Source organism: Ochotona curzoniae, unplaced genomic scaffold (genome assembly GCF_017591425.1).
Source record: "Ochotona curzoniae isolate NIBS_2020 unplaced genomic scaffold, NIBS_Ocur_1.0 contig_50, whole genome shotgun sequence".
NCBI lineage: Eukaryota > Metazoa > Chordata > Mammalia > Lagomorpha > Ochotonidae > Ochotona > Ochotona curzoniae.
Window position 1 is genome coordinate 6,813,898 of NW_024466446.1, and position 26,504 is coordinate 6,840,401.

General features: G+C 40.8%; 1 protein-coding gene across 4 annotated transcripts in view; it reads right to left on the reverse strand.

Moving 5' to 3' along the window:
- JAK2 (Janus kinase 2) overlaps positions 1–26,504 on the reverse strand; it is a 78,970-nt gene that overhangs the window by 29,951 nt on the left and 22,515 nt on the right. For all 4 annotated transcript variants that reach the window (XM_040988890.1, XM_040988889.1, XM_040988887.1 and 1 more), the window contains 3 exons: positions 18,780–19,030; positions 10,115–10,238; positions 5,227–5,344 (listed from right to left, as the gene is read on the reverse strand). In XM_040988890.1, the coding sequence (XP_040844824.1) occupies positions 5,227–5,344; positions 10,115–10,238; positions 18,780–19,005 (468 nt within the window). In that variant the 5' untranslated portion in view covers positions 19,006–19,030. The remainder of the gene's footprint in view (positions 1–5,226; positions 5,345–10,114; positions 10,239–18,779; positions 19,031–26,504) is intronic.

Here is a 26,504-nt window from a genome sequence, read left to right on the forward strand (position 1 = left end):
TTGAAACTGAATTAAATTGGATTTCCAATTACAAAGCACATGGCGTCAACCTACTTCATCATATATATATGTATCTTCTACACAATAGTTAGTGAGGTTGGGGCCAGCATTGTGGCCAAGTGATTAAAGCTATACCTGAGACACCAGCATCCCAAATGGGTGCCACTTCAAATCCCACTTGCTCCACTTTCAATTCAGCACCCTGCTAACATGCCTCGGAACATAGTGGAAGACGGCCCAAGCCCTTGGGTCCTTGCCACCCATTTGAGAAACTCAGAGGAAGCTTCTGGATTTGGCAAGTGAAACAAATGGTTGAGGATCTCTCTCTAACTCTCTCTCTTTCCCTCCATAAGTCTGCCTTTCCAATAAAATAAATCTTTTTTAAAAATCTTTTTAAAAAGCTTACAGAGGAGTACACCCAAACTAGTGCTAATGACACTGGTGTGAGGCCCATGTGCCTCATTGTAGTACTGAGTCCAAACACCAGGTCTGGCTTGTCACTTCAGCTCTCTGCAAATACAAACCCTGTGGTCCAAGTAATTGGGCTCTTGCCGCTCACACGGAAGAGCTAGCTTGAGTTCCCACTCCCACATTTGGCCTGGCCTCTGCTCCTTGAGGTACCCAGGAAGTTAACCAGCAGATGAAGGGGTCTAACACACTTTTTTCTCTATCTGCCTCTTAAATAAAGAAACTCAAACTAGTTGTTAGCCAAATTTACAATGACTTTCCATTATGTACAAGCTGTTATATACTATGATGTGTAATGGATACAAGAATATATTATATATGAAAAATATGGTCTCAAGTCACCAAGAGGACTAAAATTTAGCTTGGAAACTAAACATGTAAACAAATAATTAAAATACCAGATATTGAACAGAAAAAATAAACATAATAGCTGCTTCAAGAATTTAGAGAAAGTTGGGCCCGGAGCGGTGGCGCAAGTGGTTAAAGGTCCTCGCCTTGCACGCCCGGGATCCCATATGGGCGCCGGTTCTAATCCCAGCAGCCCCACTTCCCTTCCAGCTCCCTGCCCGTGGCCTGGGAAAGCAGTCGAGGACGGCCCAAAGCTTTGGGACCCTGCACCCGCGTGGGAGACCCGGAAGAGGCTCCTGGCTTCAGATCGGCATAGTATCGGCCTGTTGCGCTCACTTGGGGAGTGAATCATCGGACGGAAGATCTTCCTCTCTGTCTCTCCTCTCTGTATATCCGCCTTTCCAATAAAAAAATAATAAAAATAAATCTTTAAAAAAAAGAATTTAGAGAAAGTTAAAACATTGAGATGGGGAAATCAGAGAAGGATTCATGGAAGTTTTGAAATTTTCTATTATGCTTAAGGAAAAGTTTGATGGACACAAAACAAAGTCAAGAAATATGACAAACGATGGGAAAAAAAAAACATAAAGCATACTGGAAGATATTTAAAATTTTTTCTTGGCTCAGATCATTTTTATAAGGGAATAGCATACACTAAACCTTGGTAACCTAAATTGAAATCAGACTGTGGGTCGAATAACATGTCCCCAGATATAATGGAAATCTCTCTTTTTAAAAGCACCAATTTTATGTTATCTCTTCCATTGACAGAATAGAAGTAATGGCAGATGTACTTGAAGTAAATAAAATGTATTCACAGAGAAACTTTAAGAGGTTCTTAGCTCAGATATGATATTATAAGGACATAATAGACAGCAAAGACCCCATCAAAATTGATAGTAGGCAAAATAAGAAATGAAGAGCCTTCCCTTTTCTTCTCTTTAGCCTTCTCCTTTCCTTTCCCTTCCCATTGCCGCTTCTAGGAGAAGGCCGAGCCATGTAGGCTGAAGGACCCAGCCTAGGGCTAGAGCCACACCACGTAAGATGAGCTCCCCGGAGGAGGCCTGCAGGGAGGCTGCAGCCAAACCTCCGGAGACCACACATACACAAATGACAAGCCTGTCTACTCTGGTGAACCAGTCCAAGACCTCAAACACCTCTTCTAAAGGCTTTCCCCATCGTCAGGCTGTGGCACCTTAAGGCAAGACATGTCTGCTTTACCGACCTCCTCTCTTGATACTCTCTGGAAGCTGCCATTGAATGTCAGTATGTTAGTCTACACTTCAGGCCAACTTCTACAGCAAGAACCCACGTCTGTAAGCACTCTATCAAAAGAAGTCCTGGGGCCCGGCGCGGTGGCGCAAGTGGTTAAAGGTCCTCGCCTTGCACGCCCGGGATCCCATACGGGCGCCGGTTCTAATCCCAGCAGCCCTGCTTCCCTTCCAGCTCCCTGCCTGTGGCCTGGGAAAGCAGTCGAGGACGGCCCAAGGCTTTGGGACCCTGCACCCGCGTGGGAGGCCCGGAAAAGGCTCCTGGCTTCGGATCGGCATAGTTTCGGTCCGTTGTGCTCACTTGGGGAGTGAATCATCGGACGGAAGATCTTCCTCTCTGTCTCTCCTCTCTGTATATCCGCCTTTCCAATAAAAAAATAATAAAAATAAATCTTTAAAAAAAAAAAAAAGTCCTGGACAAGCAACAAGCCTTAGGATAATCAGGGGGCATCAGGTCAGGGCCCTAAATCTAGGGATCTAGGCAGGCTGCACCCATGGCATGACACTGTGCTGAGAGAAGCAAACCAGAAGCCTGACGCTAGAGCATGCCAACATACCAGTCTGGAAGCAAGAGGTCAGGTGCTGGACACCAGGGTGCTAGGTAGACTACACTCATGGCATGCCACTGTGCTAGTCTAGAAGCAGCAGACGAGGCAGGCCACACCTACAGCAGACCCCTGATGCTGGTTCTTAAACAGGTCACACCAGTGGTGTACCGATATGTCAGTCTGCAAGTGGGCAGATCAGCAACCTGATGTCAGGGTCTTAAGCAGGCCATTCTAGAGTGTGCCAATGCTCCAGTGTGGAAGCAAGCAGGTAGCACCCAGAGCAAACCACCGTAGTAGACCTTGTGCCTGTGGCTGGTGTCTGGAAAGGCTCCAGGGGATGGTGTGATGGCTCTGAAAGCCCAGGGTCTTAATGTTGGGGTCCTAGACAGGGCACACCTATAGTGCACCAGTGCCTTTGGCTGGGGTCTTGCAGCCAGGGTCCTTGGGGGTGTTATGTGTGGCTGGGAGGACTTATGGCCTTCAGCAGGCCAGGTGCCTGACAATTTTTGGACAGGCCATATCTGCTGTGTGACAGCACAGTCTGAAAGCAGCAGGCTAGATGCCTGATGGGTTCTACGTGGTCACACTTGTAGTGCCCAACTGTCCTAGCCCAGGGGAATAAGGCTGGGGTCCAGGGCAGTAGAAGGCGGGTCCATTGCTGGCCTTTAGGGTAACCAAGAAATCCAAGATTTTATGTTTAGTTGGTCCCAGATGTATCAGAATCTCTGATCTCAAAAATCAAAGCCTGGGCATTATGTCCTGGCATTGGAAAACACAGGGCATGTTGTGCCACCTCCTATGCTGGCTGCTGTGCAGGGGACAGGATCATGCTCAGGTGTGTAAGAAAGATAAGTCAACCTACTCCTATGAACCAGTCGAAGCCCTTAGATGTGGTTTCAAAAGACCAGAAAAAAAAAAGACCAATGACTTATTGAAGTGGCAATGACAATGCAGGGGACACAGCCACTGGCATCACCTAGACTTTTAGAGCTTGTGAGATGGAGCCACTAGATGAGGTAGGGAGAGATTTTTGGACCCAGGACATGCAAGGCCTACATCCTTAATCAGCAGGAAGTAGCTACAAAAGATGAGATGAGTCTACATCCTTCAGCAACCCTTAAGCACAGGAGTCAGAAATCTCAGCAGGGAACGAAATGGGACAGGCAGGTAGCAAGCTTAGACTCATAACTTGGAAACCATGCCTCCCCTGTCCCATGTAACACAGTCTGTGCACTTTCCAATCAAATGACTCCTTCCCAAGGTTCGCTCCCCCCTTATCTGGGATGGTATCATATATAACCACTCCTCTTTCCAAGCTCATGAAAAATCAGTCAATGGGGAGGGGCATGCCCTCCCTCCTCGTGGACACAAAATTAAAGCAGAAACATATGTATTCCACCTTTCTTCTCTCTTCCCACTCTATGTCAGAATGTGTCTATGCTTTATTCACCCTTTAAAGTCACTTTACAAAAAGAAAGAAAGGAAGAGAGAAGGAAGGAGGGAGGAAGAAAAATGATTAAATCTTTAATTTTTTTTAAATTTAAAAGACACAGTTACAAAGAGAGGAGGAGGAGAAGGAGGAGAGAGAGAGAGAGAGATTCTTCCATTTGCTGCTTCCTTTCCCAATTTGCCACAACTGCCAGGGCTGAACTTGGCCAAAGCCAGGGGCACCTTTGGGATCTCCTACGAGGAGTCACGTGTTTAGACCATCCTCTACTGGTTTCTCAGATGCATTAAAGCGGGCTGGATTGCAAATGGGGCAGCAGGGACTCAGACTGTTGCCCACATGGGATGTCAGTGCCACAGATAGAGGCTTAACCTGCTTTGCCCCATGCCAGCCTCCATAGTTCATTTTAGGCTATCTACTTAATTTACAGTTTCCATTGTCCACTATTTAATCTGAAACTTTCTAGAAAACTTAGAAAAAACTTTACAGAAAATTTACTGTCCAATATCACAACTACTTATGTCTACATGACACACTGCTAAAGTCTCTATACTTTATGAAATCCTTAAAATCATCTAAATTCCGGGGTCAGCAATGCAGCACAGTGGGTTAAACCACTACTTGTGACAAAGCATCCTGGAGGAGCGCAGATTTGAGTCTTGGCTGCTCGACTTCCAGTCCAGCTCCCAGCTCCTTGCCAATGAGCCTGCCAAAGCAGCAAAGGCTGACCCAAGCGCCTGGGCTGCTGAACACACACAGGAGGCCTGGGAGGAAACTCCCAGCTCTTGGCTTTGGCATGACATTGTGACCACTTGGGGAGGCCATCAGCAGAAGAAAGATCTCTCTCTCTCTCCCCCCCTCTCTCTCATGTAGTTTTTTCAAATAAATAGAAGAATCTTAAAAACCAAAAACACTAAAGGAAAAGAAAAACTCAAAAGGATTAATCCAAAGCATCTTTATTAAATAGATTATTTATATATCATGAGATTCAAAAAATAATGTTAAAAAACTTCATTTTGTTACATCTTTGTACCTGCTATGTAAAACAGAACTATAATTTACCTACATACGAAGCTTTCCCAAAAGAACCATACTACATGGTAATATTCATATCATTTCATGTACAATTAAAATGTAATCATACCTGAGCAAAAAGGTAAGACATGACCAAATCATCAAGAAGAGGGGCTTCAGCACCTCGAGATATTCCGTGTCGGTAGGTTCTGGTGCTGCCATTACAATACCAGTGAGGAAAGTAAAATCTACAAGATAATTAAAACATTCTGTCAGTCTCCCAAAAATTCAAATACAAATGCAGAATATTTGTGTGTGTGTGTGTGTGTGTGTGTGTGTGTGTGTGTGTGTGTGTGTGTATACACACACATTAAACCTCATCCAGTATTCTGAAAGGTTTTATACCATAACCAGAAAGCATAGTTGACATATATAGGTTGGGATCAAAAGGGTTTCTGGGTAAGAACATGGATAATAATGCAAGCAAAAATACAAGAAACAAATCAGTATAAAATCAGTATATTTCTTCCTTCAGTGTACTGACTGTAGAAGAATACCAAAATGTAGAAGTAAAAATAGTAACACAGTAAGTTCAAAAAATTTTAAATCAGGAACATCAGCAAAGGAATCAGAAAATGCTAATTGAGTGTGAGAACAGTTCATTGCTTTTTCCTTTAGAGAAATGGAAGTTAAAAACTTAGCTTTCAAAGAAATGAGATAAAGCGTTAATCAGATATAATTCATAAGTCACCTAATATGTGGCCTTTCCCGTTCACCCTCTTCTCAGGTTTTACTATGCATTTGTATTCTTTTGATTACTGAATCAATACTCCATTGCATGCATATGTCATGTTTGACTTAACTACCACATGTGAGTTATCGTGGTGGTTTTCATCTGTTTTGTTATGAGTGATGCTGGTATCAGCACTTATGCACAAGTTTTGTGGATCTATGGTTTCATTTTCCTTGCATAAAAATTTATGAGTAGGACTTTTGTTAATTTTTCCGAGGAATGGCCAAACTGTTTCCTTCTTCTCCTTTGCCTCTTCTCCCTCTCTTCTTTTTAAAGAGTCGTTAATTTTATCTGAAAGGGAGGGCTACAGAGACCAAGAGGTCTTCCACCCATTGCTTCGCTCTCCAAAATGGTTGTAATAGCTAGGAGTGAGCCACGTTGAAGCCTGGCTCTCCAACACAAGTTGGGCCATCTTCTGTTGCTCTCCCCGGTGCATTAGCAGGCAGATGGCTCAGAAGTGGAATGGCTGAGACTACACAGGCACTGATGTGGGGTGCTGGCATTGCAAACGGAGCCTTCATCTGCTATGCCGCTACCTCCGCCAGGCCAAACTGAAGTGACTTCAGCATTTGATACTCCCAACAGCAATGCAGGAGCATCCTAATTCCTGCACATCTGCTTCAACAGTCATCACTGCGTATCCCTTTTTGCTGTGGCTGTTCACTCTAGAAGACTGAATGCTATCGCATCATGAGTTTCTTTATTTTTTTAAATGTATCTGAGACAGAATGTGCTAGAGAGTGCACTCCCCTTCACCAAATGTCTACGGCTGAGGAAGGTTAAAACCGGAGGCACGAACTCAGGTCAGGCTTCCCATGTGGGTGGCAGGAATGTAACACTTGAACCAGTGCTGCTGCGTCTCAAGAATCCAAACAAACAGAAAGCTGGAATTAGGAATGAGAGACAAATATCCAGTTCAGGAACTTCAAGGAGATATACACAGGCTTCCAAACCATCCTCAACCATTAGGCTAAATGCCTACTCCTTGAAATGTGGACTTCATTTACATGTCTTCTTTGGAGAAATAAGACATTTTTCCAGATTTCGTTGCTTACTTTTTTTCATTGGGCTGCCACTGGATTAATGAGTGCTCTTTATATATTTCAGAAATAAGGACTTGATGCATGATTCAAAAGTTTCTTCTATTTATGGGTTATTTTCTCACATTTCTGACAGTTTCCTTTAACACAGAGATGTTTTTAATCTTTTTCATCATTTCTGCTTTTGTTATTCTAAAACACAATTGCCTAATCTAGGTAAAAAATTTACCCTTTTATTTTTTACACAAATTTTGTGCTTTTGGCTCTCAAGTTTAGGTCTATGGACCATCTTGATGTTACTTTTATGTATATGGTGTGAGGTAATGGTCAGCTGGTGCACTCCTGAAAGGCTCTCAACAGCCAGGACTTGGACCAGCTGAAGTCAGAAGCCTAAAATCCTATCGGGATCCCGCAAGTGGATGATGACAGGGCATGAACAGCTGAGCCATGGTCTCCAGCCTCCCAGGATGCTTTGCCAGGAAGACGGTTCAGAAGCACACTCTGAATGATTTCAGTCTTTTAGAATTGAATGGGACTTTTTCTGTGGCTGAATATACACTCCATCTTGAAGAATGGTCAATGTTTGGGAAAAATCAGTGTTATGCTGTGAGCGTTACATTTAGTTTGTTTGCAGTGTTCAAGTTTTCCATATTCTTAATGATCTATTTTTTCTAGCACTGAAGTCAGTAATATTATTCAAATGGAAGAGAAAAAGAGTGTCAGATTTTGATGTATACATTTTAGGATTTTCCTTTTAGGTTCATTTGTTTGTAATTATTATATCTTCCTAATTATCACTGTAAAATGTTTCTTCCTTGTCTCTGGTGTCAATTTTTCTCTCAAAGTGCTTTGCCTGACCTGACATTTGTATAGCAATTCTAGCTCTTGTTTAGTTGTCAAAAGCTGCTTTTATCTGATCTTCTTTTCTGTCTTCTACTTTCAATCTGAATATAAAGTGTCCCTTGTACAGACAGCATATATTTAGATCATGTTTTTATTCCATTTTTCCAGTTTCTATCTTTTGAGTGTTTGATGTTTTTAGCTTTCATTACTGATAGGAGGATTAATAGTTTTTATTTTGCTATGTTTTTGTGTCTTTTTTTTTTAAAGGGTTATTTATTTATTTGAAAGAGTTACAGACAGACAAAAAGCGAGAGAGATCTTCCATGTGCTGGTTCAATCCCCAAAAAGCCTCAACAGCTTGAGCTGGGCCAGGTTGAAGCCAGGAACCAGGATCTTCTTTCAAGTCTCCCTCCTGGGCAAAGATGCTGAAGCACCTTAGCCATCTTCCACTGCTTTCCCACGCATCTTAGCGGCACTTGGTTTGGAAAAGGGGCAGCCAGTGCCCATATGAGATGTTGGCACTGCAGGCAGCAGCTCAACCTACTGCATCGCAATGCCGGCCTCATATGTCTAACATTCCTCTACTACTATCTTCTTTTGAATCAAATAACTATTTCCTACAGTACAGGCTAAGTCTTTTTTTATTGTTGTTTGTTTCTCTTGCATTCTTTTCTTAGAGGTTGTCCTGTGAACTTCAATTAGCATTTTCAAATAATCTTGTTTTTAATAATACCATCTTAATCAATAGTTACACAAAACACTTTATTCTATGCCTTTCTCACACAAATTACAACTGTAGGCCTCATAAAGACTTCAACATTTATAGAACTAAGTAGCTGTTACATACATAACAAAGGAAGTAAACCATAACCTGCAGAAATGATGGAAAAGGTCTCATATCAAATAATTTCTGGTTAGATTTCTACTAAAAATTTGGATAATAGGTAGCTATGGATATATGAGTCCTTAGTTTGAGTATGGGACAAATTCATTTTTGTTCTCATTTGATAAGAGGTACATTTTTTAAATTCATGAGTGGAGGTCAGGCAAAATGGCTCGCAGGCAAAGTGAGGCCCACTGTAGATCCTGGTAAATAAAGTCTTATTGGAACACAGCCATGCCAACTCCTTTAGTTACCCTGTGTGGCTGCTTTCATGCTACAACAACTGATTTAAGTAAGGCAACACAAGAATCTACTGAGGATCCTTCAGGTTAGTCACAGCACTAAATACTCCGCATACGTCCTTCATGAAAAACACACGAAGTCTTGAAGAGATGCTTATAAAGCCGAACAGGTCTGGTTTGAATCCTGTTATTTTCTAGCTGTGTGACCAAAAATAAATCTGAGTACAATTTCAATTCATCAGAGTTTTTGATAGGAAACTCGTAATACTTCATAAAGTTGTGATGAAAATTAAATAATATATAAATGCTTGCAAAAGCATAGTTGCTTGTGAGACACAGATCAAACTTATATCTTTCCGCCTTCTGAGTAGAAAATATTTGCAAATTTCTCTAAACAAGATATTACACACTATGCTAAGATGGTGAATAAATTAATTTAAAACTTAGGGCTGCGAATAAACACTGGCAACAATCTTACAATCTTGTCTTTCAACTTTAAAGAATAATTCACAAAGAATTGTTAGCTTACAGTTTACTATGTAAGATGTCATTTTTTTGGAAAATCAACAATATTCCAAATATTTAGCATTTTGCTAATGAAGGTCATTCTCATCCTTTAAAAATATTCTTTAATTATAATCTTAAAATGCCTAGCAAATAGATATCCCACCTGAACAGCTTTATTTTCAGAGCAAGCTAATTAAAAACCATGCATGAATTCTTCAGTGGAGAAGCAGAATTTCAAATGAAGTAAACTCAATGCTAAGTAACTGGTTCTGGTTCTGGTATCATGCACCTTGCAATTAAAAAAAAAAATGATTTTGAGGGCTAAGCATTGTGGTTCAGAGGATTAAACCTCCACTTGCATCTCTAGCATCCTGGTTCAAGTCCCAGCCACTCTGTTTTTGACCCAGATCTCTGGCTGGCGTTCCTGGGAAATGGCAGATGCTGGCTTTAGTACTTGACTTCAGCTGCCCATATGGGAGGTTCCATGGCTTCAGCATGGCCTGACCCCAGGCTGTTGTGACCTGGCTGGGAGTGGCCCAGTAGACAGGTCTCTCACGCTCTCATTCTCTGTGTGTGTGCCTCTTCCTCTTTCTCTGTCATGCTGCCTTTTAAATAAATAAATATTTTAAGACAAATCAATAGGAAATATATTTGATACATCTCTCCCACTTTGCCCTCTTACCATTCGGTCACTTTATGTGAGAAAGTACCTTATTCTGTAGAGTATAGTATGCCTGGTTGACTCATCTATATGGAAGACATGGTTAGGTGGATACCAGATCCTTTCTGTTTCACTCATTAAAGCAAACATATTATGATACACAGGTGTAATACCTAGAAAATAAAGCAGAAAAAATTATTACAAACAGCTGACATTTTTACATAACATGTATAATTTCTAACAGTTCTTAAAAATCAACAAAAAATGCAATAGCAGTTGACATCTTTTGGTACAACACCACACGCAACTCAATTCTTAATAAAAGGACTCTTGGAAGTAAAATTTTAAAAACAGAAAGCACTTGATCTAATTCTTCTACTTTTCTTCTACAAAGAGACTGATCCAGATGTTGATGTTTCCCTTAACTGGAGGTTGAGGTTCATTTGCACGTGTGTGCTTGAGCGTACATGCTTTCAATGGTATTCAAGGCTCTCAAATCACTGAAGACAGTGAAGTCATTGAAGAAGCAGGTGTTCAGCTTAGCGGTTATGCCACCAGTTAAGATGCCAGAGTTCCCTAACAAATGATGTGGGTGTGCTACCCAGCTGCAGCTCCTGACTCCAAGGACTGCTAATACCCTGGAAGGCAGTGGTGATGACTCAAGTTCCTGGGTGCCTGCCACCCATGAGTTCCCAGCTACCAGCTTCAGCACAAGCCAGTCTCAGCCATGACAGCATTGGGGGTGGGGGATACACAGATGGGAACACCTTCCCTTTGACTCTTTCTGTCTCTCAAATAAATAAGAGCAGTCATTGGATACTTTTTAATGAGCAATCAAACAATTTGTTTTTTTTTTTTAATCTGAACATTTATTTATTTTAAAAAAGACAGGAAAAAGAAGAGAGATACAAAGAAATCTCCCAATTGCTTCTCGGCATTTTGGCTAAGAACGAGTGTAAAAGAGATCTCCCATTTAGTGCGTAACTCCCCAAATGGCTGCAATGGCTGGAACCGGGAGAGTCAGAGCCAGGGCCAGGAATTTCATCTAGGTCTTCCACATGGATGGCAGAGGCCCAAGCACTAGGGCCATCTTCCATTGCTTTTCTAGGCACAATAGCAGGGAACTGCATTAGAAGTGGAACAGCAGGACTCAAATCGGCAACCAGATGGGGCATCAGCATTACAGACCACGGCTTAACCCACCGCATCAAACATGGGAGACAAGAATTTTATTTTCAAATGTCAAATTTCACACAATACACTAGTGACTGTATCGTTTGCACTATTTAAATTCACAATGAAGAAATTTAAATGTCACTTGGAATATGGGAAAGCATAGATGTTTTCGTCAGAGACACTTGAAGAGGTAACACAAAATGTGGAAGGATACCAAACTAAACGTAAGCAGCACACCTAAGATCCATAAATAATACACATTGTTTTCAAGCACATAGAAGATATTCAGGTATGCACACAAACACAAAAAACAGTCACATAAAAACCCCAAACAAATCCCCCAGAATGCCAAAGAATAATTAGACATACCATGTTCTCCATACTAATCAATTATATAAAAAACCTAATTCTATTCTGGTGGCTCGCACAGTGGCATAGTTGGTAAAGCCATGCCTTCCTGTCAGGCTGGCATCCTATGCAGGCACAACTTCAAGTCCCAGCTGATCTGTTCTGCTAATGCACCCCAAGTGCTTGAGCCCCTGTACCTGCTGGGAGACCCAGAGGAAGCTCCAGGTTCCACACTTCAGCCTGGCACCACCCTAGCCACTGTGGCCACCTGAAAGTAAGCCAGTGCTCGGAAGACGTGGTTAGGATGCACGCGTCTCCTATCAGACACTGGCAGGCAGCAAGTTGCAACTTGAGTAGCTGAGTTCCTAAAAAAATTGTGAAATATGACTGATACTGGAAAGTGAAATATGCAGTTATAACTTGCTAGATAAGAAAATAACAAAAATATGATTTAAGTAGCTCAGTTAATATGTTAGAAAATAAAATGATCTCAAAGAAAATTGAAGTAAGGACATCCTAAACAGCAGGAGAAAAAATTAAATATGCAATAGAGAGAGTCAAGGAAAAAATTGCTCTCTGTAACAACCAAAGGAATATGCAATGTCTCCTAAACAGTCCCAAGAAGGTAGTGTAACGAGTGGTTGGTGTAAATAGTTTTCACAATATATTTTTTGAAAGACAAGAAAAATACAGAGGAAAAAAATGATTATATTTTATAAAATAATCGTCAAAATCATAATTAGTATGCATATAAAGGAAGGGACAGAACTGTATGTAATTATGAATACATTTAAGGAGATTATTGCCCTGTTAACAATATGCACAGAAACATAAAGGATCATTATGGCACCGGAGAATTTTAAACCTCCAAGAAATGAATGACAGTCTGGACAAAGACAATCTACCAAACTGAACCACAAATACACAGAAAATCTAGACAAATAACAAATGAGAAGGCTGAGACAGTCATGGCAAGTCTCCCAGTATTGACAAACCCAGGACAGGAGGGTTTCACTGTGGAAGTTTGCAAAATGCTGACATATGAATTCCAATTCCTACCTACCTGTGTGAAGCAATCATAAAGATGGTATACCCTTTCCAAGAAACCAAAAAGAAAGAGGGAAAGAGAAGGGGGGAAGGAAGGAAATAAAAACATCCATCATGAACAGATTATTTCGTTAAGTATTTCTGCATCTAACAGAATAAGTTCAACAATATGTCAAAAAGATTTTACATCATGACCAAGACTCTCCCAGAGATGCATAGATGGTGATACATGTGAATAAATAAACAACATATCAGATCAACAAACTGAAGGACAAAAACCTTATGATGATCTTCACATAGAAAAAGCAATCATAAATATACTTTCATGATAAGAGAGCCTTCACCAAACTAGGTACAGAATGAATGTACCTCCACACATTAAACGCTAAATGCCGTTATATGAAAAACTTTCAGACATCATACTGAATGAGGAAATGTTAGAAATATATCCTTTAATATCTAGAACAACAGAAAGAAAGTGATGGAACAAACAATTCTAATTCAACATAGTATAGGGCTTGGCCACAACAAATAGGAAAAAAAAAAAAAAAGAAGGAAGAAAGGCAAAAGAAATAAAACAAGTCAAATTATTACTCTTTGAAGATAACGTGATTTCATAAGTAGGAAAATCTAAGCACTCCACCAAGCCATGCCATAACTGACAAATAACCAAGCAAAGTTACAGAATATAAAAAAATCAACAGCATTGTTCTATGTCACTACCAGCTGTTTATCCGAAGGAAATAAAATCGGAATACCAGACAACTGCACTCCCATGTTTACAAACAGTGTTCATAGCAACAAAGACACACAAAAAAGTATATTTTGGTTTAAAAAAAAATGTGAGAAATCATTCTTTGAAAGACAGATGAGGATGGTACATCTGCAAAATGAAAGATTTTGCCATAAAAAAAAATTAATGGATTGATCCATAAAAAGGAATATCATTTTTCAGCATCATGACTGTAACTGAAGGATACCCATATAAGTAAACTAAACTAGACAAAAAAAAAAAAATAGAACTACTGCATGTCCTCACCCATATACATACGCTTAAAAGTTGATTGCACAGAAATAAAGAACACAGGTAACCAACCGGAGATTGAGAAGGGAGTGTGAGGCAACAAAAAGAAGTTGGCATCTGGTACAAAAATACAGTTAGATAAGGAGTAAGTTCCGGTGTTGCATACCACAGCAGGGAGCCACAACCACAGTAGTTGATTGTATACTTCAAAATAATGAAGGACCTGGGATTGTTTCCAACATAAAGAAATTAATCCTGTGTGCAGTGTTGGACCTGCTCTGTCCTCTGATTTGGTCACTGCACATTGTGCCCATGTATTAAAATATCACGTGGTATTCCCAAAGTCTTTATAAATACTATGTATCCCTCAAAATTTTTATAAGAAAGATGTAAAAACAAGACATGGTCAGATAAACAAGAGGAGATGGACTGAAAGAATATTATGTCAAATGTGAGTACAAAACTTTAGGACAGAAGAAAAACACAGAAAAGGCTAAATACAAAAGAATAAAGACTATTTAAAGCAATAAGAATATAAATGATTCCTGATACATATAGAAGTAAAATGTTAACAGTTACACATAAAGTGAGAAGAAGCAAATGGGATGAAGCTGTTGTAGTTCTTGAATTGTTTGGGAAACAACACTAGTTTAACATTGTAATAAACCTAAAATATATATCGCAATCTCTAGAGTCATCACTGAAAGAATTATACAAAAATTCACAAATGATGATTGACAAAGGAAAAAAAGAAAATGATATAAGTATAATAAAAAAAACTAAGAGCAGAGAAAGTAAAAACTATACAAATATTTCAGTAATCTACAGAAAAAGGAACACAGATTGTAAAGACAGATGAAACAAGCAGATAATAGCAGTATAATCAATTTACACATAATTATATCGTTAATGATGCTAAAACATAAATGTAATAAGGCCAATTAAAATGCATAGCCCAGAGCACTTAATTTGAGCCTAATAGTTAATGTGCCCACATCCAGGGAGCTGTGCTCGGGCTCTATTTCCTATCTGGTCTTGAGTCCAGATTCTAGCTGAGGTGGACACTGAGCAACAGGAAATCAGGACTCAAATAATGAGGCGCTTGTCATTCAAAAGGGAGACCTGCCCTGGCCTCCTTGCTGTGGCCAGCATCTGAGGGACTAACTGGAGAATGAGAGTAGTGCCCCGTGCTCACCTTCTGCCTTGCAGACACGTTTTGAATGTCAGGACATATATTAAAAAGATAAAAAAAAAAAAAAGAAAAAGAAAAAAGGCAATTACATACTGTGCAAACAGAAACCAAAAAAAAAAAAATTGATGAGTCACATTAATAGCAGATAAAATATACTTTAAGGAAGACACAACAGTAGTGATAAAAGTAAACTTCATGGTGATAAGAAGATCCACACAGCAGAGCAGAAAAGCAAGGACATTCCATGAAGACACTACAAGGCCAATGAACAAATCTGTTGCCATCTGGGGCAAAGCTCTAACGCCAGAGCAAACAGAGCTGCTAAAGGCCAGGAAGGACACTCAGGAGGAGAGCTTCTTTGGGAAGTCAGGCACCCACATGAGAACAAGCAGGAAGGACGCATGAATGCCCACGGAAGAGAGTTTTCCGAAGACACTGAGATTTTATCTCAGGCTGTCATTAGGGTCACCATAAAGCCAAGATGGGAAGGCTAAGGAAAAGTCATAAATGAAAAACAAATGTGCAAAAATGTAGGGACACAGAAAGTACGAAAAAGAGGGACTGCAGTGTCCCCAAAGGACCACAGCAATTGTTTAGTGTTAAAGAGCAAGGAAACAGAGACAGATAAAAACGTCCAACAAGGAATTTCAAAGAATGTTTATAGGGTCACTCAAAGAGGCACAACAGAATAAATCAATACATTAAATGAATGAGAAATTCAGAAGAGAGATACTGAGAAACAAATAGAAATATTAGATGTGAAAACCGTAAATCAAATAAGAGATCAAGCAGAAGAGGGGTAAAAAAAATCTAAACTTAAAGGTCTTTTGAAATACAGTCTCTAAGATCTTTGGGGCATTTGTAAAAGAACTAATATTTCATCTGAGTTTTGGAAATTCCTGAGGCAGAGGAAGTGAGAAAGGACATGGAAAATCTATAAATCTAGTTAAAAAAAAAGAAGTAGCTGAAAATTTGCCCAATCTGTAAGACATGAACACTCAGGCATCCATAACAGAAAAAAAAAAAAAAACCCTCAAAATTACCAACACCTTGAGGGAATTCCTACATTTATAAGAGAAAAGCACCAGGGTATATTTAAGGAAACCCCTAAGAGATTGACAGTCAGATGTTTCAACAGTAACCTTAAAATTCAGGGAGTAATAGAAATATGTATTCTGCTTTTCAAATAAAAATAAATCTTTTTTCCCTTAAATTTAACACTAGAAGCATTTTCCTATTATTATATATAGCTTCAGATCCATAATTTTACATGGTTATATAATCAGTAGCTCTCTTGGGCAGCAAGGTGAGTGTTAAACAACTATTGGAAAAACAACAGCCTACTGAACTTGCCTTTACCTTTGTGTTAGGTGAGAGGACAAAAAGCGAAGAATTGACCCAAGTCAAAGGAAAAGCAACTACAAGCCAAAGTTTTGGTTCACACACATCTCCTCTTGTCCGTTCTCAAATGTAAATGCTGTGTGTTCATGTGAAAGAATTCATGGTTAAACTTCATGGGATCTTTGCAGCTCCAGCAACAGTTATATGACAAATTGCCAAAGATATTTAGCAGGCTATTAAAGCCACCGGGCCTTTAATCAGCGTCTTAGTAAGGACTGAGTCAAAAGTCATCGCTAAAATGAGATAAGATCTGCAGGGCTAAAAATACACTAGTATGTTGAACTAGTCTTAGAAATGCAGCTACACATGTATGTGTGTCAAACTGGTTTCACACGTCTTCAATCTGTAGCTTCTTGAAAGTATATTTCATCGTGGCATTTTCAGATACAATTAGAGCTTTTAAAATTAAAAAAAAAAGTGTAGATTTCAAAAGTATTGACAGAGACACGGGGAGCAGGTGTTGCGGCACGTGGAGCTCAGCTGCTGCCAGCAATGCCTGCATTTGATAACAGCCTGCTGGCCAGAATCCCCGGTTAGTCTTCTTCTGATCCATCTTCCTGTTAACGTGCTGGAAAAGCAATACAAGACGGTCCACTGCTTGAGCCCAGAACAGCCAAGTGGGAGACTGGGATGGAGTTCCAGGTTCCCAACTTGAGCCCGGCCCAGCTACAGCTGTGTAAGCTAGAGCCATTAGGGGAGTGAAGCTGCAGGTGGAAGATCTCTGCCTCTGCTTCCCTCCCTCTCCTTCTCTAACACTCTGCCTTTCAAATAAGTAAATAAATCATCCTTTTATAAAAAGAATTGCATTTGTTACACAGATATACTTATTTTATCATTTTTCTTATTACTATCATTTTATGATACAGTTCCATAGGCCCTGAGACTTCCCCTACCCCTCTCCAAGCCCCTCATCCACTGAGTTCCCCCATATATTTACAACAGTATAGTCCCCCATAAACAGTCATAAGTCTCTTGGCCCAGGATCACATACTCGGCAAAGCTTTCCTTTGTCTTTGAAAATGAAATAAAATTTTTCCACATTAAAAAAATGTTAAAGAATTTGCCTCTTCCAAACCTGCCCTACAAAGGATACTTAAAGATGTTCTCTCGATAGAGAAAAGGAATAGCACCCACCAAAACCAAAGGCAAATGTGAAGAACACCCCAGTAAAATAACAGCATAAGACAAAATCAATGAACAACCTAATGCTAAATGACAGAACCAAATTACCACCTATTTATATTAACCCTGAATATAAATGGATTAAACTCATCAATCAAATGGTAAAGATTAGTAGGCTGGCTTAAAAAAATTCTTATTTAAATAAATACATATTCTTCATAAAATGAAGCCAGTCATTTTCCAATTACCATTTTCCAATTTCCATGATTATACCTTCACAATATACTTCAGAATTGGGTGAATGGAAAACATTTCCTCCATCTTAGTTAATGGCAACTCTGATCTGCCCTGAACATCTAGCTTTATCTATGATATTTAGTAATACAAAGATAAGTTCATGTTCATATATATATATGATGTTAAGCCATTTCTTCACTATAAGTGAAGTGAATTAAAGTCTTGCTTCTATCCTTCAAAACAAATCTTCAACTGGTCTATTAAAAGAACACTTAAAAACAGATATCATAATAACAGATTCATTGATAATCTCAGTGTTCCAGTGAAGTTCATCTGGTTTATAAAAAGAGAGAGAGCTCTATAATACATAGTTGTAGATAGGACAGAGAGACACCATAATCAAACTCAAATATAAAAATAAAGGCCAGTGTTACGAGGTAGCACATTAAGCCTCCAGCTGAGATGCCTACTTCCTATATTGGCACCCATTCAAGTCTGGGCTGCTCCACTTTCACTCTAGGTCCCTGCCAAGTAGACCCCTGCACCCACGTGGCAGATGTAGATGAAACTCCGGGCTCTTGGCTTTGGTCTTGTCCAGCCCCCGCTGTTATGACCACTTGTGGAGTCAACTACTGAATGTTAAGATCTCTATCTCTCCTCCTCTCTCTCTAATTCTGTCTCTCAAAGTTTCTTTAAAAAATAAATCTTTAGAAAAGTAACTTAAAAGAAACAATAAAAATGTATATTTAGGGAAATACTGATAAAGATCTCCAGCTAGCTAGAATGATTTGTCAGGCATAACTATAAAATACCTAATGAGAATTCAAAATACATATTCCAGCATACTATTTTCTTTCAGGCTACTCCTAAGATACAGCTTTGATAGAATTTGATAGAATTATTTAGCATTTTACACAGAGTGTGAAATATTCTTCAGATATTTTGCAAAGAATGCCCAGAATACATCTATTATTTTGATACCTAACCCAGGGAAGATCTACTTTAAACCTCATTTTAACGATAGTCTCATTTTTTTTTATGGATATGAAAACACACCTGCTGGCTCTGCAACCATTTTTAAACCCTCTCCCACCAGAAGATGTGCACATACTGTATCAGAGTGGCGAGATTATAGCAATGATCTATGAAGAAAAAGATAATACTAACCACACGCTTTAGAAGCAGCAACACAGATTTCTTCTGCAACATACTCCCCAGTTGGAAACTTGAGGTAGTCTCCCTCAGCTTTCCCGAGCGAATGGTACAGATACACCTGAAGGACTGTGTCAACTTGTTTCACAGAATTAGGGTTTCCGGGAACATCACCATTCTGATGTGTAGGAGATGGAGATGTTTCTTCCATTTCTGTCATCGTCAGGCAAGCCATTCCCATGAAGAGTCTTTTTCAGAACATTTGCCTGTAAGGAAAAAAAAAAAAGAAATTAAAATCAAGATGATACTACTACTAAAGTGTCCTCCAAATACAAAGAAGCCTTCTTGGGACCCGTGTTGTGGTGGAATGGGTTAAGCTGCGTCCTTCAACCCTGCCATCCCATTTGGACACTGGTTCAAGTTCTGCTGCTCCACTTCCAATCCAGCTTCCTGTGAAAGCACCTGCGAGAGCAGCAGAAGATGGCCCATTTTCTTGGTCCCCAGTACCCATGTGCGATACCTGGATGAAGTTCCTGGCTCCTGATTTCAACAATTTTTGAAATTGTTTCAACACAATAATTCACTTCTCACGGAGGCCTTCCAGGCTCACTCCTACATCTTCAAATGCTCTTTTTCAAAGTAACAAAAGTTAGAACAATGGTTAGCTCCGCAGGGCCAAAACAGAGTGCAGGATAGCATGACAGAAAGAGCACAGGAAGGACTAGGAGGTGTCAGTAACATATTTATGGATCTAAGTAGAAATTATTAAACTGTTACTCACTTCACAAAAATTAATCAAGCTGTATGTTTATGTTACATTTCCATTAAAGCCTTTTCTTAAGGTTTTTCGGTTTTTATTTCTATGTGTAGTAGGTTCATGTTTCAATCTTTAATTGTGTTCATTTTCCTAGCACTGGATGTCTTCGGCAGTTTTGGGTTCATTTCACAGGAACACACATCCGCTCACCCCCAATGTATGCATGTATACTTCCAGACATTCTCTGGGAATCCCACTACCAACACAGCAACAATTATGGTTGCTTCTAACAAGCCTATCCAGCTACCCATACACAATCAGGGTACCAGGTTAAAATTTCTGCCCTGAAGAAGTTCCACCCATAAAGCGAACAGCTGTAATTTCATCCTGCTCCGAGATCTGTATTACCTCACCACCCTAACCCTGCAACTTACTCCAAGCTACTGCACCAGGCAGTATTTGACAAAAGGTTCCCTTCCTGATCATCTGCGTAGAAGGGATTGATGGGTGGCAGCAGAACAGCAGGGACCTGATAAATTCCCCAAACAAGCAACACTGAACAGTTACATAGTTAAAGCTTGTGCCCTTGTTATAAAAACAAAACAAAACTGGAGCCAAGAAATGTTAAATCTAGAATACAGTGAGTGGTTCTTTCTGTGAGATCAGAGGAGGATGACTGGATGGAAACTACATGGTTGTGAATTCCTGAGGATATTTTGGTTCTTGGGGAAAGGTGGCAATGGTATGGATGTTTAATTGTTCTTCAAAAGTCATACATTGGTTAGATCCATTTTATTTTTTATGAGATTTTTTTCTTCCTTAAATACAGTAAAATGTGTAACTTTTAACTGTACTCAATAATATGCATGTCTATGAAACCCAAAGCCCTACAGAAACTGCCCTCAGCAGAAAGTTTCCACAGCTCCTGTCACGCACACAGCCATCATGGATGTTTTTCCATCGTGGCTTGAATTATTGTTTTGCTCACTGACTGTCTAGAATAAAACTTTCTTGAAGGTTGCAATTTGGATTTCTTATCCATCAGTATACTCTTTAATGCCTAAAATAAGGTTCAATAACTGGAACAAGTTGAATAAATGAAAACATTGGAATGAATGCTAATTCACCTATGCATATAAAATGGAAAAACAGAACTTGAAATACTGAATTTTAGGAGGTTAATGCTGCCTAAATTTATCAATATACAAAAAAAAAATTCTAAAGGATATGACCTTTCAGATCAACAAATACCTACAATGAAGCTATCAGATCAGAAAAACAACTGAACTGGGAATCAAAAGACCTAAAAATAACTTTCTCATGACAACTATTTATATGACAAAATTCACCTTCTTCAATAAATAAGTGATGCAAAAGCGACAAGGAAAGAACAATCCGGACTGTTAAAAAAAGAAATTCCATTCAATTACATCATGAACTAGACCTCAAAAAGAAAAACAGAATTTAGACTCTGAGAGACAGGACATTCTTGGCAGGGAGAAAGACACTAAAAAATATAAAAGAAGAATGCACACAGCGTGTTCCTGGAACAAAGCAGAGACGAGTCTGGCTGGACTGACGAGTTCAGATTGGCCAATGTTTCTTAACTTTTCCACAGTGGGCTGAAGGAACCAAGAATACAAAATACACGTGAAATACTCTGTTAACCTTTAATATCCATGTAACTGTGGATGGTACTCCAGCACACAGCTTTTTGTCTGGTTTGGTTTTTACTTTGTAAAATAGCACCAAAATTTCATAATCTAAGTAGATGTAATATGTTTTTTCTTCCAGTTCTCGTATCCTATTGTGGCAAATATTAACAAGGGCAATGTAAAACTGAAAAGGATTTTGTGTTACAATCTGCTTTAAAGAGCATTCATCCATACATTTAGGTACTTTCATCACAAAAGATTAAAAATTATGGAGGAGGAGCTGGCATTGTGATGGAATGAAGCAAGGTACTGCCTAGAGCGCAGCATCCTAGTTGAGTCCTGGCTGCTCTACTTCCAATCCAGCTCCCTGCCAGTGTGCCTCGGGAAGCAGCAGAGCAGAAGGCCCACGTCCTTGGGCTCCACAGTGGGAGATAAGGAAACGCTCCTGGCTCCTGACTTCGGACTGGTCCAACTCCAGCACTTGTGGAAAGTAAACCCCTGGAGGAAAGACCTCTCTCCCTCACTCTCTCACTCTCTCCCCCTTATCCTCTCTGTAACTCTTTCAAATATAAAAATAAGTCTTTAAAACAAACAAAAGAAGTTGTTGAGACAAAAAGCACTTTGGATTATTATTGAGCAAGCAAAAATGAACATGAATAGAAGGGAGCTCTTAACAAGCATTTCTATTTTGAGATGAAAGATTGGATCTCTGTTTCTTCTTCAGCTTTTTCTAATCCCCTATATCCAATCCAGCAGCAGCACACTGACACCGTAGTTCCAGACTCTATCTCCAATCCATTCACTTTTTTCATTTCCACAACTACCACTATAAGCTAAGTTGCCATCGTTTCTCTACTGAACTTCTGTCCTTCATTTTTCCCCCAATCTATTTTGCTTTACAATAACCCCATCGACACAAGGGAGGAAAGAATCATATTTTTAAAATGTGACTAGATTCCTGTTGTAAAACCCGTCAAAATTTTCTAGTCCTTTCCCTATTACACTCAGAATAAAATCTAAGAGTTCTTCAAATGTGTCCACGACCTACTTTTTCAATTTCATCATAAATCTCTTATGTGCTCCTTCCACTATTGAAATAAAGGTTATAATAACCTATAAATCACAAAAGCAGCTCGTATGTCTTGCCCCCCAAATTTGTTCTTGTCAGCCCAAAAATCATAGAGATACAGATCTTGCTACAGATAGTTAGCAAATATATGCTTTGACCATGAAAATAACAGTATAATTAAATCAATATGGTTTGTGGAAAACTCAAAAGATAGGGTACCAACACTAAGATCCTTGACTAATATTTGGAATAATCATGATCATTCACCTTCTATCTCAGATATCAAAGAAATAGCAAATAACAATTTTAAAATGTGGACTTTCTTGAATGAGAAAACAGCTTATACTAGACTAACATTTCCACTGATAACAATTTTAAACTTCAGAAAGAAAATGTTTTAAAAAAATGCTATTTGAAGGCATTAGCAAGAATATAAGCAGGCACTACAAGGAATGTAACCCTTGAAAGAGGAAAAACACACCAGATGAGGTCCACACTGACCCCACGGGACTCCAGTTTGTTTGTTCAGTGAGTAGGCAAGGGTCAGAAGACAACAGCGCTTGTGGAAAGCTGCAGGTGCACTGGGAACTAAAATCATGGGCAAACAATGGAGACTGGTGTTGCAGTGCAGTGGGTCAAGCCATCTTGTGCAAAGTTGTCATTCCATATGGGCACTGCTCCATTTCTGACCCAGCTCTCTGCTACTGAGCCTTGGCAAGCAATGGAGGATGGCCCAAGTGCTTGGACCCCTGCGCCCACGTGGGAGACCTGAAAGAAGCTCCCGGCTTTGCCCTCACCCAATGCCAGCTGCTGGCAGTCATCTGAGGACTGAATCAGTGGACAGAGGCTCTCTCTCTGTCTCTCCCCTCTCTGTAAACTCTACCTTTCAAATAAATTAATAAATCTAGTTTTTTAAGTATGTAACTGACAGAAAAGCTACAAACTGAGGGTAGAAATCTCAGGGCAAACTGGACACAGAGTGGCTGGCTCCTGAGTTTGAGTCCACGGGACAAAAATCTAGAAGCCCAGAGAGAGGCTCCAGGAGGGAATCTGACGGAATAGGAAGGGGTTATCAACAGCTGCTGTGTCAGAAGTGGCAGCTACCTCGGGCTTCCCGCTCAAACTCCAGCAAGCCTTGAAGAACTATATGCTGTGACTAAAAGCAAAGCTGAAATAGACCTATTCCAAGAAGCCCTAAAAACAAATCTCCACAGAATTGAGGTAATCTGCCAGTAACGTAACTCTGCTAACACAAGTCGAACTTGAGAGGTAGGCAGTGTGGCGTGATCACCATCCCAGACTCAGTGCCGATTTCACATGCAGAGGTCCATGGCTTCTGTTACTGCCAGTGATTGTTAGGGATTTTCACCATTAAGCCAAGAGGCCAAAGGCAGCGAGTCCCACGGGGGGACTTTATTCCTGCGGCAGAGGTGGCCGTGGGGAAGGGAGAGACAGCAGAGATGACAGCACGAAGGCGGGGGGGGGGGGGGAGACGGCAAAGAGCAGAGAGAGGTCTCCTGTCATAGTGACAGCAGGGGCTTCCGAGGAAGGAGTGAGAGCCTGAAGAGCATGGCAGAGAGCAGGGAAAGCCGAGGGCCGGGAGAGCAGAGTCAGACAGCCTTTATCTGCGCAGACAGAGGTAGCCATGCAGAGAAGCAGGAGCAATAAAGAAGAGTTTTATACGCTTCTGCTTTCATGGCATAAGGGCAGTACTAATACAGGATGGTGGGGATTGGCAGCCATGGCACTAGGCGGCGGCCAGGGATACGGGCTGCAAGGGACTTGGTAGATAGGGCTGTCAGGGAACAAAATTGGGTGTGGAACTGAAGAGCCAGATACCCAAACGGAAACATAAGGGAGTTGAAACCTAAGGGAAATCAAAACTGAAACTTAAGGGCACTAAAGCCTGCTGGAAACAGCTATTTAAAGTGAGGAGGGTCTAAAATGGTGAGGGTCTCCATCGGTCTTTGGCCAATGCTCATCACTCCTCACAGATTCAAATCCTGGAAACTTGTCAACAGACAATGAGGTGTGTGGTCTAGGAACAAACAGATGAGCACCTGACTATCAAAGAATTTTCTGGGAAAAAAACAAAATGAAACAATAGACATTTTTACACCAGACCAGGAAGTTACCTCAGTAAAGGGCTGACACCCCAATCAGACTGGGGTTTCTATGGACAAGAGTATGGGTTCCCCATTTCCTCTCTCCTTCCTCCTCCGGGAAAGTTTGGGGAGGGGATTTTTAAACATGGAAGTCCCCACTAAACAAACCTTGTGGACATCACTAGCCACCAAGGCTCTTCTGCATTAGAGAAGCAAATGACGCCTAGAGATGATCTATAAGGACTAACAGGCGTGTTTCTCCCCAAAGGCAACATTTACAAATATCAAAGAGCTAATCCCCTTTCCTTTGGGCTTCTTTCCAGCTTTATGAGAAAGCAAGGACACAGTGTCTGTGCTTCCAACTTATCCTGAAAATAGAAAGTTATCAGTCATATTCTTCTGATGGCTTTGCTTCGAGAAAGCCAGACAAGATTACCAGTTTCAGCCCTTTGATGAGTTTTGTCCCCACCGTCTTACTGTTAGCTACTCTTCCTTTTTATTTATCCCGAAATAACTGTGATTGAAAGACTCCACTTTCTGGGTTGCCTTGTACCTGCGCAACTGGCACACTGATGAGAGAAAAACAGCCAACAGCTGCCACACATTACGGACCTGGCTAATGCCAGATTTGTGTTAACAAGAGTGCCAGCATAGTTGCTTATTCCCTTTTTTGTTTTTTCTTTTTAATTTAGCTCCTGGCCGGAACATGCCACAATACCCGACAGTGAGTGTTGGAGCAAGAGCTGGGCCACATGAGGCTGGGCCACAGTACCCACTGGAACACGAGAGAACGGGATCTGGAGGCAGATTCTCTAGGGGATTTGTGGGTTCGCCTCTGTGGGACTGCTGCACCTACAGGTTTGCATGGAGAGCCGGGGGCTGTGATGGGCCAAGCCAGGCTGAACCACAGAACTCACCTGGCAGGAACCCACCAGAAACAGGAGCTGGGGATGGGAGGAGAGCCTGGGTGGGGCAGGGGGAAAGGTGGAGGGGGAGAAGGATGGGTTGCAGCACCTGCTGGCTGCAGCAGAGGCTGACACATGCAATCACTGGTTCAGAGTGGACCTGGTGCAGGTTATCAGGGGTTGCCCCTACTAGGCCACAGCAGCTGCTGGTATGCGTAAGAAACAGGTCTGTGGCAGGCTGGCTGGGCTGGCCACAGCACCCATCAGTGTACGTGATATGGGGCTAGGGGCAGAACTGACCAGGAAGCTGCATCCACTGATATGTGTTGGCTGGTGCAGGTGACAGACAGTACCTGACCCTGCACTGGCTGGTGCACATCAAACCAAACAGTTATGGTACAAGTACAAAGAGTCCAACAAACTGCTGGGGGGGGGGGGCGGAATATATATATATATACAGATATATATCTAGCTATATATGTATATCTGCTAGAGAAAAGACACAGTAAAAACCTTGTATCAAAAACCTGCTTTTTGGAGCACAGCCTAGATTTAATGTGTTCAAAATTTAAAAGAGAGAGAGAGAAAGAGAAAGAAGAAAAGGAAAGGAAAGGAAAGGAAAGGAAAGGAAAGGAAAGGAAAGGAAAGGAGAAAAGGAAAGGAAAGGAAAGGAAAAGAAAGGAAAGGAAAAAGGCAGGTGTTGGCACAGTAGTTAAGACGCTATTTTGAGGTGGCCAGCACAGCGGTTTAGTAGGTTAAGCCTCCACTTATAGTGCCAGCTTCCCATACAGGAGTTGATGCAAGCCTTGACTGCTCCACTGCTGGTCCAATTCCCTAATAATGTGCCTGGGAAAGCAATGAAAAGTACAAGCCCTCATCCAATGCACCTATGTGGGAGACTGGGAAAAAAACTCCAGGCTTCTGGCTTCAGACAGGCCTAGTTCCAACTGTCATGATCATATGGAGGGTGAACTAGCAGATGGAAGACCTCTCTCTCTCTCTCTCTCTCTCCTTCTCTCTCTGTAAGTCTGAAAAAAAAAAAAAAGATGCCACTTGGGACATCCACATCCCAAAGAAAGCACCTTAGGCTGCCTCTGATTCCCTGATTCCCTCTTCCTGGAATCTAACAGAAGCAACAGGTGATGGCTCCATGAATGAGGTCCCCACCATCATATGAGACCCCAGAGTTCTTGGAGTCCTGGCTTTGTCCAGTTCCTGTCCCAGCTGCTCCAGGTCACTGGAAAGGAAA